The 13663-nt window shown below is 22.7% G+C and overlaps 2 protein-coding genes across 2 annotated transcripts; one reads left to right on the forward strand and one right to left on the reverse strand.

Annotated features, from left to right (window-relative positions):
- Positions 1-2869: 2869 nt before the first annotated feature.
- On the reverse strand, positions 2870-13330 carry l(2)05287 (WD repeat-containing protein l(2)05287). Its single transcript, XM_011504535.1, has 14 exons — positions 13047-13330; positions 12776-12977; positions 12486-12676; positions 12273-12392; positions 12005-12183; positions 11774-11932; positions 11505-11698; positions 10990-11174; positions 10753-10913; positions 10498-10684; positions 10219-10397; positions 9969-10138; positions 9710-9895; positions 2870-3000 (listed from the first exon to the last, which is right to left on the reverse strand). The coding sequence occupies exons 1-14, from the start codon at positions 13172-13174 to the stop codon at positions 2884-2886; spliced, it is 2358 nt and encodes a 785-aa protein (XP_011502837.1). The 5' UTR covers positions 13175-13330; the 3' UTR covers positions 2870-2883.
- Positions 5252-8551, forward strand: LOC105366190 (uncharacterized). Its single transcript, XM_011504534.1, has 2 exons — positions 5252-5374; positions 8431-8551. Exons 1-2 carry the CDS (start codon positions 5273-5275, stop codon positions 8533-8535), a joined length of 207 nt encoding a protein of 68 aa, XP_011502836.1. The 5' UTR covers positions 5252-5272; the 3' UTR covers positions 8536-8551.
- Positions 13331-13663: the final 333 nt, after the last annotated feature.

A 13663-nucleotide genomic window follows, 5' to 3' on the forward strand; every position in this document is an offset into this window, starting at 1 on the left:
ATTTAGGAAAAATTAGAATTTACATAAATTAATTGCACTTAATAGAAAAGAATAAACATTAATTTTCATATTAAGTATGTACGAAGTATACATTTTGGAATTTTGATAAATATGACATGTATAAACATTTTTTAATCTTATTTTCTATTCTTTTATTTGAAGTAATTGTATAATTGCTATAAATAAAGTAATTGAGCTAATATAGATGATAAAATTAAAATATTTTCGTACGATTAATTCGATTTATTAGATATTTTATGAATGAAGCGTAAAAAAATAAACAAAAATTTATAATAAAACAAATATTTAATTTAACATATGTAAAATAAAAACCCATATTAAAGTATACCTTAGAAAAAATAGACAAAATAAACGTATCTGTTTTAAGCAATCATTAATATCTGATTAATTAATTTATAATGTGTATATGTAATTATACGATTAAACATCTGAAGCTTTATCATAACTCTATGTAATACGAATTTAAATATTTTAAAAATATTTTTAATTCTTTTCCAACGTATATATGCATACATATTTATACATTATTTATAATTAGAATATTAATGTATTTGTTTATTTGAGAACTTCACTTTTTTACTTGTATGTAAATAATATATACATGATAATATTTAATTATGAATTATTTAATTTTGATACAAATTTAGTAATTGAATTATTAAACCAAGTATTTAATTTAATCTTCTTTGAATTTTATTTGCATTATATAAAAATGCTCTTATTTATAAATCTAAAAAATAGTAACTGGTTTTTTAGGATTTATTAATTACAAATACAAATATGTTGAATGGTATATGCACTTTTCATTACATAATTTAATCTGGTATAAATATTACGATTAAAATAGTATTTCCATGTTACGTGTATAATATTAAATATCTAGCATGCATATTAAAACATTGTAAATTATATTTATTTGTTTAAATGATAATTATTTAGAAGATCCACTTTCTATAATATTTTGTAATAAGAAAACTTGAATATCTTTTTTAATATGAAATTAATGTAGGTATATATTTATTTTTTAACTTATTATCAAATCATTAATTCTTATATTTAAAATTACCGAATAAAAATTAATTCGTTACATAACTTATTATAAGAAGAAATTTATACTTTTTTATAATTTCTAAAATATTACATGTTATACTAATTACTATATGTTATGTATATTTACTAATAAAAGATAAATGAAAATCGTAGGGAATTACTTATTATAGTCTGTTCTCAATCTTTTGTTATTTAATGTTGTATATTTTTTGTGAAAATTCATATAAAAACTGCGGTTACAACTTATATGTGACATATAAAACTATACTATAATATTAAGACTAATAGTTTTTAGCATATTAGAAGTATAAATATAGTTTATTTAATATTAAAATATTACAAATAGTGGAAGCAATTAGAAAAATTGTAATATAAATCTTATATAAATTCTTGTATAACTATTATAAAATGAAAGTTACAGATTTATATATTCATAGAACATTATTAATTATTCATTATACCTATCTGTTAAATTCATACTTCGTTACATAGTTCAAATCAATATTTTATTGTTTTAAAATTTAATTATAAATATTAAAATTCATTGTTCATTTCTTGTTATTTTAATTTTTTTTAATTAACCAGTTTAATGTTAACGCGCGTTAAAAAATGTCCCGTGTAGATATATATTGTTTAAAATTCTAGTTATATAATACATAGATATATATATATATATATATATACGTGACACTGCTTAAACTTTGTTTTATCTATTATTATCAGCATTATTTATATTCAAATAATAATGTACAGCTATATATATTTCAAACGTTTACACACACACACACACACACACACGACACGACACGACACATTCTTTATAAATTATAACACTTAACCTATTAAAACATTAAAGATCTATTGAGTCAAAGACGAATGTAAAAACAATAATATTGTCGATTGGACATTTAAATAATATGGTTTAACAGTACCCTGTAAAGATAAAAATAAAGTAAAATATATTTATTATTTATTCAAACTTACTAGAAAATTAAATATTTATATTTATTAAGATATTTTACAAATGAATTTTTAATTTTTATAAAATATATAAGTATGTTTAAATACATAGTCGTTGTTCTACATTAAATGAATAAAATTGTATTTTTCAAATATATGCACAATATTTGTGTAAATATTTGAATTAATTTAATATAAAATACTTTATAGTTTTTAACAAATATTCACAAAGTAAAATGAAGCCATATTTAATTTTTGACTTGTCAATTAACAATCTGATAAAATAAATTAATTTGTACAATCATTGCTTGGTAATACAGTTGATAAAAATTTCCAATCAAAATTTATCAATTTTTGTGATTCTTCTCCTGTCCCTTTCAAACAATCTGGCGTTTTTTCTTTTTGATTAATAATTATCTCTAGTTTTTCATTATCATCTTCATTGTCTGAATCCTGACCATTGATATTAACATTAGTTCTATAAAAAAAAATAAGAGTAACATGATTGAATTGCATTAAAAAAATATGAAATAGTTTAAATTAAATATGATTATCAAAGATATTTTTTTTTCTTGAAATTGTAATTTGATAATATTGATGATTAAACATAATCATATTCAAACATGATTAAAAACATTATAAAAATATTACATTATTATATTTATTATAATAACTTTATTTTTAATAACTTTTATCATTTTATTAAATATATCAAATAATTTAAGGTACATATATTTAGTATAATCATTTGAATTTTCTGTATATTAATAATTAATTTGAACTTCCTATTCATATGCAGAAAAATAACCATATAGAAATGGATAATAAACATAATATAATAAATAATAAAAATTACCTAAAATATTTTTCAGTTGTACAATCCTTCGATGATTTTCCCATGAGTGAAACGATAAAAGGTATACAAAGCATTCTCATTGGTGGTAGTGTATGAGCTGGCACTGCTAATAGCTAAAGGATATTAAAAGGATAATTAATAAATAAAAAATATATAAATCGATATAACTCGAGTAGCTATTTATTAATTTTAGTAATAATATTATCTATCTAGCATACTGTTATTTTTATGTCAAAAATGGCAAAGCTTGTTATGAGTCACAATGTTCGACATATTTAGGAATTCCAACAAATCTAGAAGGGGGGGGGGGGGGGGGGGGTACTATCTATTGTATTACACGTTGCATCGAAATACTAATTTTATGTACTCATAGTTATCTAGATTATTATGTTTAAAGTATATATGATATTTGACATTCATATAATAATCTACTGTTTGTTTCTTATCGCTTTCAAAAATCAACAATCACGTGTCCAAAAACCAGCTCATAACTTTTATTTTATCTATTTAAAAAGATTAATATTGCATTATTTTGTTGTCTCTATTTAGGCGATAGTCGAAGCAGTTGTTCACGCTTCTAAATAAATGCTTTTTGTCTAACTTTTATATACTCGTCGTCCTCCTTTGCCGATTACTTAAGCTACGTATGTGCATGTTCCTTTACATTGTCGACCAACCGCATATATCTAACTGGGTTACCAATACCCTTGGCAATACAAAATGCATGGAAATTTTAAATCTTTGTATAAGTGAATAAAATCACAACTGGAAGAAGTAATACTACATGACCTAGTTTTAATTCATTAGATCAAGTGTAATAATAATTATTTTCAAGGATAATGCATTTTCTTCAAGATATATAAAATTTTTTTAAAGATTATTATTTATATTTGAATTAATTTTTTGTATACGTTGCCAATACTAACTATCTCTGAAGTTTGAGGTATTCATAAAATATATATTGAAATTGTATTGCATATAAAAATAAAAAAGTAAAACCCGAAAATATAAAATATTATTTTTAATCCTATATTTACAACCTACATAAATAAAAAAATTAATAATTATATATAGATACGTAATTATTTAAACGATTTTTAAAAGTCCTCAAAGATTCTAAATTTTAATATCTCTAAATATTAAAATTTTAACAAATATAAGAATTTATTTGCCTAGTATCTACAGTATCTTATAAATAATTTAATAAATAATTTCATACTATTAATATATATATATATATATGTATAAAATTATTTGCAAACAATAAAAATCGAATAATAATTATTAATTAAAATGTAGTTTTTAATGTTTTCTCATAATCCTTAATAATTATAATGCAAATCTATTTATATATCGAAATTTATAATGATTAATATTGTTAATATTGTAAATTTGGATTATATTTGGATACAATGTAATTAGAAAACTATATTATTGGTCTAATTTATGTTTATTCATTCGTCAATTAAAAATTAGAAGATAAAAAATTCAATAACGTATAACACGTTATTTAAACGAATTCAAAAAGTATTTAGTGAAATCAAATAAATGAAAATTATAGAAATTTTGTTTTACAATTTTATCATTATTGTTAAAATTTATATACTTATTCATTTTATTAAAAATATAAGTTTAATTCAACATTTTAATTCAACAAATCATAATATTTCAAAAATTCAAATTTTTTATTTTTTTTAAAATATATTAAAATTTCTTCTATATTATATACTTGTGCCAATACTTTTTTTAGTTTATTTTAAATATAAATGATAAATAACCTTTTTTCAAATAAAATCTAAAACATATCATTATCAGTTTAAAAAAAATATTATTAAATGATCATTGCTTATTTTGGTAAAAATAATAAAAATAAATATAAACGATATTTATTTCAGTATGCCAAGTAGGTTAATATTAAAATATTTATTAATTATTATTGAGTGGTGAAAAAATATTATCGAGAAAAAATAAAAAAATTTTCTCTTTGAAATTGCTAGTATTAGTGAATTGTCAACAATACGCAATCATTGACAAAAGTTAAGTGATATATTGTCCAAGCGATTTGAAAGAAGATAATATTGCATTTTACAGATTGGCAAGGGTGGGAGGATACTTGATACATTTAACATTAGATCATGGCGTGAGCATTCAAACTCAGTTCGCCGGTGAATACTCGAGTAGTGTTAACTTTCGCACGAATTCTGCTGTCTTTTACGTGCTAGTTTAAAATCTTTAATATTATATAATAAACAGAATAAAGAGATTTTTGTATTAAAAAAGTAAGTGAACAACTGTATACAAACGGGAGAGCTAATTACAATTTACGTTAACTATTATTTAATAAATAAAAATCTAAAGCAAGTGTTTATTACTTCTCAATTAATAATGAAGGAAATAAAGCTATACAATTTTGGACTACTAATTATATTCTACCTAATATTGTTTATCACTGCTTCTGCGGCTCGTCCAGCAGGTGATTCAGAAACAGTGAGTAAAAGATTATGCTCAAATGTAGAATTTTAATGCTTGTACTATTTCCATTAGTTTACCTGAATTATAGAAATTTTATGAACTTGACGATTCATTATATATGAGCAGGAATAGCTACGTATTGAAAAATGGATTTTTCTATAAAAGTATAAAAAGAATAAAACTGATGCGTCTATTATGAAACCGGAGATGTGTATATATAAGCAATATTTCAAAACATGTTTCTATAAAACAAAATTAAAAATTAATTATACCAATAGTAGGGTACAAAAATAATAATTACTAGGAAGTCAATATAAAAATATACGATTACATTAAGTTGTGCGACCTTAAACATATAAAAAGAAAATTATTATTAAAAAAAAAACAATTAATAATTTGATTTTAAAACTTTCATTATATATTAAAAAAAGTTATACAATATTTATCGTATGATATATTTAATTCGTACTACGTAAGCTTATATACCAAACTGTGATAAAGAGTATTAAAATTGAAAGAGGCCATCGACCTTCAAACGATATAAAATTGATTAGTTGCATACCGAGGACTTTTCGATTGACATCCAAGGATTGTGGCTTCACGAAAAATTTGTCAAAGTTAGTGCTGTGCAATAAATTCTTATACTTCTTTCTCATTTTGTCCCTTCCCCCTCCCTTGGTCATTCAAAAAGTAGGTCATTCGTTTTGTACCATTATCATAGCAATAGACAATGCAATACGTCTCGTCTATTTGTAAGTTCGAGTTTATTCGAAGTTAAGTTATGTTTCTATGAAAAAATATAATAAGAAAAGATCAATTAAACCTTAATGAAATATTTCAACTCCAAAACACAAATAAATGAATCCTTAAGAAACACCATACACCATCTCACGCACGGTAACATAAGCATTTTAAAGTAATAATTTATAATAATCAAACTTTATTCATAAAAATTGAAACTCTTTATTATAAAAATAACGGAATTAATTTTCTTAATATTATAAATTTAAATACATTACTAATATTTTAAATTTAATTTAAATATAAATAAGTGCAAATTCTTTTTCTTTCATCAATAAATAAGATAATTTGTAAAAAACCGTGCCAAAGTTTGAAAATCCAACCAAGAAAGGATAACAGAAACAAAATCTTATTACCAAAAAATTTAATACATTGTGTAAGTTTGTTTCTACTGTTTCAAAAATTTAGAACCGAGACTGCAAGAAAATTACTTAATTTATAAAATATAATTAAAATCCATTATTTCAAGTATTAATAGTTTATATAAAAATTATATAATATAAAATTGTCATTACATACATTTTTGCTTTAATATTATAATTTACTAGTTATATTACAATATTTTTTCAATTTCTTATGTATTCTTTTATCGAGAATACAAAAATATATAAAATAATGTCTATAATATTTAAAATAATATGTTTATTTATTTTGAATAATTTTACAAACAAAACATTCTATTAATTTAAGCTGCAAATTTCTTGAATTGTCAACATTTAACGATATAGTTTTATGAGAAAATGTGTACAAAAATTTGTTTTTGTCAATTGAAAATAGATAGTCCCCTATGATATATTGGTTGAACTTTCTTTTAACTAGATTCTACTATATATGATTGGAAAATGACACCTATATGACGAAGCTTGAAAGAAATCTGTTGCAATTACACGTACATATTTTCATTTGCATATATGTTCCATAGAAGTTTATAATTTATACTTCGACTGGAGGAAGTCAAATTTCCAAGCTTTACGAGGCCGACATTCAGTAGTTGCAACTTATAAAATACAGAAAGCCACTAATTGCAATACGTCCGGCTCAGAGTGTAACGAACTCTTAACCGAGTAGGCCCCATTCACCATCGTTTTATTGCTTATGTAATGAAAAACATTTTTATGTCTTTTAATTATTAAAATATTAAGCAGTATGTTTTTTTTTTCTTTATTAATTTATAAAATCGAAATATTGTGAAAATTATGGTACTCAACCTGTTAATCTAAAGTCAACTTTTAAATTTATATATATTTGCTAATCGTATAGTCAATTAAAAAATGTCAAATTATAAAACATATATTTACTCTATATTTATAATTCAATATTAATTAAAATTATTATTGAAATTGGTAATTTCTTTTTCATTGAGCAATAAATGCTATTTTACCAGATACAAACATTGATCTTATAATTACAAACAAATTTAAAATGATAAATTTGATGTTCTCGATTATAAGAATATTACTTACGATGTAAAATATATGAACATACATTTTATAATATTTTATATAATAATTTATGTTAACTCATTCTTTTATATTCATACGTATTTTTAATATAACTACTTTTGAATAATATTCATTCTGAATAACAATTTCTATCTAATAAAAATTTAATAATAAATTGAAATTTATTATTATTAATAAAATTCAATGATTATTATTAAAAATAAATTTTGATTTATATTTAAAACAAGACTAAATATTAGAAAAATTAAATATATCTGACTAACAAATTTTGTTTTCAACAAAATGTTCTTAAGTAACTATTGTTGACCATAAATTATGCACTCACAAATTATAACAAGTACATATATGTATATATATATAAACATTGTTTTGATGTATTTGTAAAAATATTTGCAAAAATTATACATAATAATTGAATACATTAAATAAGCACAAATAGCACTTATACACTGAATTATAAACTTAATATTTTCCGCGATTTTTCTTGTGGTCCTTCTTGTATACACAATTGACTCTAATTTTTCACTATTTGTATTTTTTCATCTATTTTATGTGCAATTATTTAAGTTATTATATATATTGTAATAAAATAAAAATATAATTATTATATATAAGAGAAATAATTCCACTCGCGTGTGTAAATTATCCGGGCTTCTTCACTTTGTCAGAATAGCATTATAGCAAATCCATATATATTTATTGATAAACCTATCACTAAGTGTTTACAAACAGTTCATATGCTAGTAATAAAAATTAATTTATAATTAATTAATAATAAATAATTTAAATTAATTCTTTTTATTTTAGGCTATAGAGAATATGAGACAAATACCCCAGTGGCACTGTCTACGCTATCGAAAGTTTGACCTAGTGCGTCGTTGTCGAAATTATCGTATTGGTCGCAAGCACTAATAGTTTAAAGTACTCTAGAGACCTTTGTCGAAGTATCCATTTAACCGTCACACCTACTGCACCGAGCAACATCCGCCGAGACGTTTAACTTAAGACTGCCTCAGCCTATCTTCTTCAAAGTCTTTTCATACATCATGGCTATCATATTTTCGGATCAACACAATTGAAACTACACTGTATAGATAATTCTGTACTAATGTATTTATTTTCATTATAAAAAGATACCCCATAAAATTGATCGATGTCATGATTAGAATAATTTAATTCAAACACAATCATAATACTTCCTTGAGGAAATCTTTGTTATCATTTTTATTCTTTGTCTATTTGGATGTAATCATACGTACAATGAAATGACAATAATATAATAATAAGTTAAATGTTGAATAAATTTACTTAGAAAATAACGTATGAAATCAAATTTGTATTTGTACTATGTACCACATTTTATCATATATTTATGTAACATCAATTCCAATTAACAAAATATTAAAACATAATACATTAATTATTATCAAATTTAAAATATTAAATTTGTTATAATAGCATTAATGCAAATTAATAATATACTGCGTCTTTCGATGGATACTTTAACATTTTTAACATGAAGAATTGGTAGATTTTGTTTGAAATTTAATTTATTTTATTTTAACAGATCGAATTAATTATCTTTCATAATATTTTAAACTGCATCTTGTAAATAAAATAAAACAAAACACTGAGCATAGATCTTTAGTTTTCTAATATTATTAGTTTATCTAAATGCAAATAAATGTATTACATGATTTCTTCTTTGCTACTATTTCCATCTATCAATTTATCAAATAAACAGATATATTTTACATTTCATATTGATAAATGTATATATATATATATATATATATATATATATATAAGAACAAAACAAAATAGTTGACCATGGTAGAAGGTAGAAATTTTCATTAATCAATTATTTTCAGGAATGTTTTTAGTCATTCCAATACACATAATATAAATGAAAATACTTCAAATTTAATTATATATATTTGTTCCATAATTTTCATAATTTTTTTATACATAAATTGTTGTAATTAAATAAGCACTTAGAATAAATTATATTAATATGATCTCTGATAAATTTCAGAAATAAAATTGTGTATTAATTTATTTGATAATATTAGTATAAATAACTTACCTCTTCTACAACTCCTTTATTGGTTATCCTCATATAATCATGCATAAATAATTCTGGCTTTTCAATATTTGATATTCTTTCTGAAGCAACTATACGATTATAAGATGTCAAGTTTACGTTTTGGCTTACAGATAAATTTTCCAGTGCTATACTCGATTCCGACTTCGATTCTAAAGTCAATAATTCCTAAAAATATAATTAATAATTATTATTTTAATAAATTTGAATGCAGTTGAAGTTGATAGTAATTTGACGAAACCTGTTCTGAATTTAAAAATAAAAATTGAGATTTTTCTTGCCACTGCACTGTGTTTTCTTTGTTATTTTGAATATTTGGAATAAAACAAGCACCAAGTACAGAAACATCTTTTTCAATAACATGCTTTCTGACATATTCAGGCTCTGAATTTCCAGGTGTAAAAATAAAAACTAAAATAAAATTTTTTATTTAATTCAATTTTTTCAACAATAGACAAAAAGAAACGTGTTAATTTAATTAAAAATATTACGTGTATTATCCGTAGTAAATGCAGCCATGTAAATCGAAAGAGGATCGGCAGCTAATGTTGTTAAATTAAGAAGAACACTCCATTTGACAGTTAAGGACAAAAGATCCCAAATTGCCAAATGCTCTGTAGAAGCTGTTACCACAAGATGACAATATTCTTGTTTACTAAATTCTACACGACTAATAAAAAGAATTATAAATATTAAATTTTTAATAATTATTATTGAAATGCAAGTACACACAGATGTTAACACATTTATTGTAAAAATTAATTAATTACGTTATTGGTTGTAAATATCGACTATGACTTAAACTATTTTTTAATATACTAGTTTCTGGAATCCAAAGTGTTAAACTTGATCCAAATCCGACCCCTATAAGTGAACCATCGACAGAAAAACCAGCATCTATTGCTGGTAAATTTCGATAAAATCCAACACTATAGCAGCGCCAATGTTCGATGTTACCTAAAATGAAATAATCATTAGAAATTGTGAAACTTCAATGAAATTTTATTAAATATAAAAATAATAACCATTTGTAGAAGAATCATTAAAATGCCAAAGTTTGAATTTATTATCTTTTCCTACGGTAATAACAAATTGTTCGTTATCACCAAGGGATGATTTTGGTCTAAATTTAACTGCACTTACTCCAAATTCATGAGGAAGTTCAATTGATGTATTCAAAACAAAACTGCAAATAAAAATTAATTAATATATATTTACAAAATGTATAAAAAAAAAAATATATATATATATATATATATTACTTTTGTTTTTCCATATTGAATTGCCAAAATTTAAGTCTTACTTCTGTACTTGATATATTGTCATCTCGTTCTTCCATTGTTGCCATCCAAGTACCTTCAGAATTAATTGCTATTCTTGTCACTTCAGTATTTACAATTATTACACTTCTTTCTTGTGTTAATAAATTTTGTGCAGTTACGTTTAACTACAATTAATATTATACGATATATTAATAAAATTATAAAAAATATCTGTAGTTTAATTAATATCAGTGGAAAATAATCTTTTAAAGTATATTTTGTTATTTATTTAATGTTCCAAAAATTTTAGAAAAATTAAATTTGTTAAGTTATTAATAACATTTTGCTCAGTAATTGCTTATATCTTATTTCCCAAAATAGTGTTATATTTTATATACGATAATTGAAAGCTTCAATTAGTCCCATAAACAATTTAATTAAAATACAATATTATTCACATTTTCATACCTTATTCTAATTTTAATATTTTTATATTTCTAAACTATGTTACTTACATTGAATAATAAACTTTTTGTATGAGTATTATAAAATTGCACATGACCAGTTCGACTATTTAAAACAACACTATTTGTTCGTGGATCTATAATAAGTCCGGCTGGAAATAAACTTTTTGGAGTACTTGCAACACCCCAAGTAAAATTTTGAATTACTGCTGTTATCTTTCTTTGAGGATTAACAATAATAATACCTACATACAAAATAAGTAAGATTGTATACAAATAATTAAATTAAAATATTAAAAAATTAATTATTAAATGTATACCATTATCTAATGTAGATACTGCTACATAAATATTTTCTGATGCAATCGTGAGATATCTAATTGGAGCAGGCAAACGAGGTAAAAACGACTTATTTTGTGGGTTGGATAATAACCATTTTACAAGAACACATTCACCACCACCAGAATACATATAACCACCTGAATATTTAATAATGAAATTAATTATTTATTAAAAGATAATAGTTGATCATCTGAAATAGAACATATTACCAGATTTACTAAAAACAATTTGTGCAACAGGCAGTGTATGCCAGTGATATGTTGCTCTATTTGGATTAAGTTGTGAAATATTTCTCCAAACTAAAACACGACCACTTGTATCTCCTGTTGCAACACATTCTTCTTCTGGATGCCCAGCGATACATGTAATGTTTCTTCCAGTTTTATGCCTATTAATTAAACAAATTATAAATGTACATACGTATACATACATATGTAGTATATAAAATAGATTTTATTAATATTACAAATAAGTCACCTAATAACTTTTAATTTGTGCATTGGACTCATTAAGTACAAAAATGAATTTTGAGCAATTGCTATTAAATTTTCTCCATAGTTTCCAATAATATCAATACAATAATCTTCCCTAAAGTTTCTAAAATATTATTTATACAAATTTTATTCTCTTTCTTCACATTTATATTCAAATAAAAATTTTTTATGTATAATATTAAATGCATTTACTTACTCAATATCTTTACTTAAATTTTTATTTCCTAATTTTAAATCAAATAGTTCAACACGCAAAATCATCTCTTCATTCTTTTTAATAAGAGAACTAACAACCGCATTACATAGAATTTTACCCTTGAACGTAGTATAATGAATAAGATGAAATGTTTTTATTTTAATATTAGTATTATCAGGTATCAAAAGTTTCTAAAAATTAAATTATATATAAATATACATTACTGTGAATAAATTATCAATCATGTTAATAGAAATGAATAATATTATTAATTGTATAATTGTAATTACTGTTTTTATAGTAATGAGACTATTGTGACAGTTCCAATAAACAAGCTCTGCGTTATCTGTACAACCAATAATAGTATCAAAACTATCAGGTGATAATACAATACCAATTATTTTATTACTAGCGGGCTCTAATTCTTTGACAAAATCACCAGTCTGTGTACTATAAGCTCTAATAAATTGTTTCCATACAACATATAGCGTCCTAAAATAAATGTTTATGAAAAAATGAGTTTATGAAAAAATAAAATTAAGAATATAAATGTAAACTTACTCTCCATCGTTTGAGAATAAAGGGTGATGATCTATAATACTTCCACCACCTTTTCTTTTTAAAATTAAATCATCGACTTTATTCGAAGATATTTTATTATTAGTTTTAGGTTTACTTTTGAGCTGCATCTTTTCTCTTTTCACGCTATTTAATAAATACAAACTAATATAAAATATAGCTTTATACAGAAATTTAACCAATTGTAATTAGGATAACCTAAAAAATTTTTAACAGTAAACAATCAAAATAAATCTAACCACGTGTGCTTAGATCAAAATAGACAGTAAGCAATCATATACTCATTCCAACATAGAATTATTCCGTAAAGGAACAGCACAACTATTTTATGCTTTTATTCTATTTCGTATCTCGATTCCGTGCCGAAAAGCATTATGATGATTGGCTATCGTAATTAGGATATTTTAAATGCGTAGAGGAACAGTATTCGATAAGAATACAGATAGAGAAGTTATACGCAATATGATAGTTATTTATATTATATTAAAAATATTATTCAATATTATATGTCAGAAAAAATAGACACTATATATGAGAATGTATAATAGCGAGTATACATGAACCTGTTTCTACGGCTTAGAAAACTTGTATAATGACTG

Source organism: Ceratosolen solmsi, unplaced genomic scaffold (assembly GCF_000503995.2).
Source record: "Ceratosolen solmsi marchali unplaced genomic scaffold, CerSol_1.0 scaffold148, whole genome shotgun sequence".
Taxonomy (NCBI): Eukaryota; Metazoa; Arthropoda; class Insecta; order Hymenoptera; family Agaonidae; genus Ceratosolen; species Ceratosolen solmsi.

Bases quoted from the DNA above. Each gene is read 5' to 3' on its own strand.
- LOC105366190 (XM_011504534.1), top strand. From the start codon at position 5,273: ATGAAGGAAATAAAGCTATACAATTTTGGACTACTAATTATATTCTAC. The intron at 5,375-8,430 runs GTGAGTAAAAGA...TTTTTATTTTAG, and splicing joins CAGCAGGTGATTCAGAAACA to GCTATAGAGAATATGAGACA.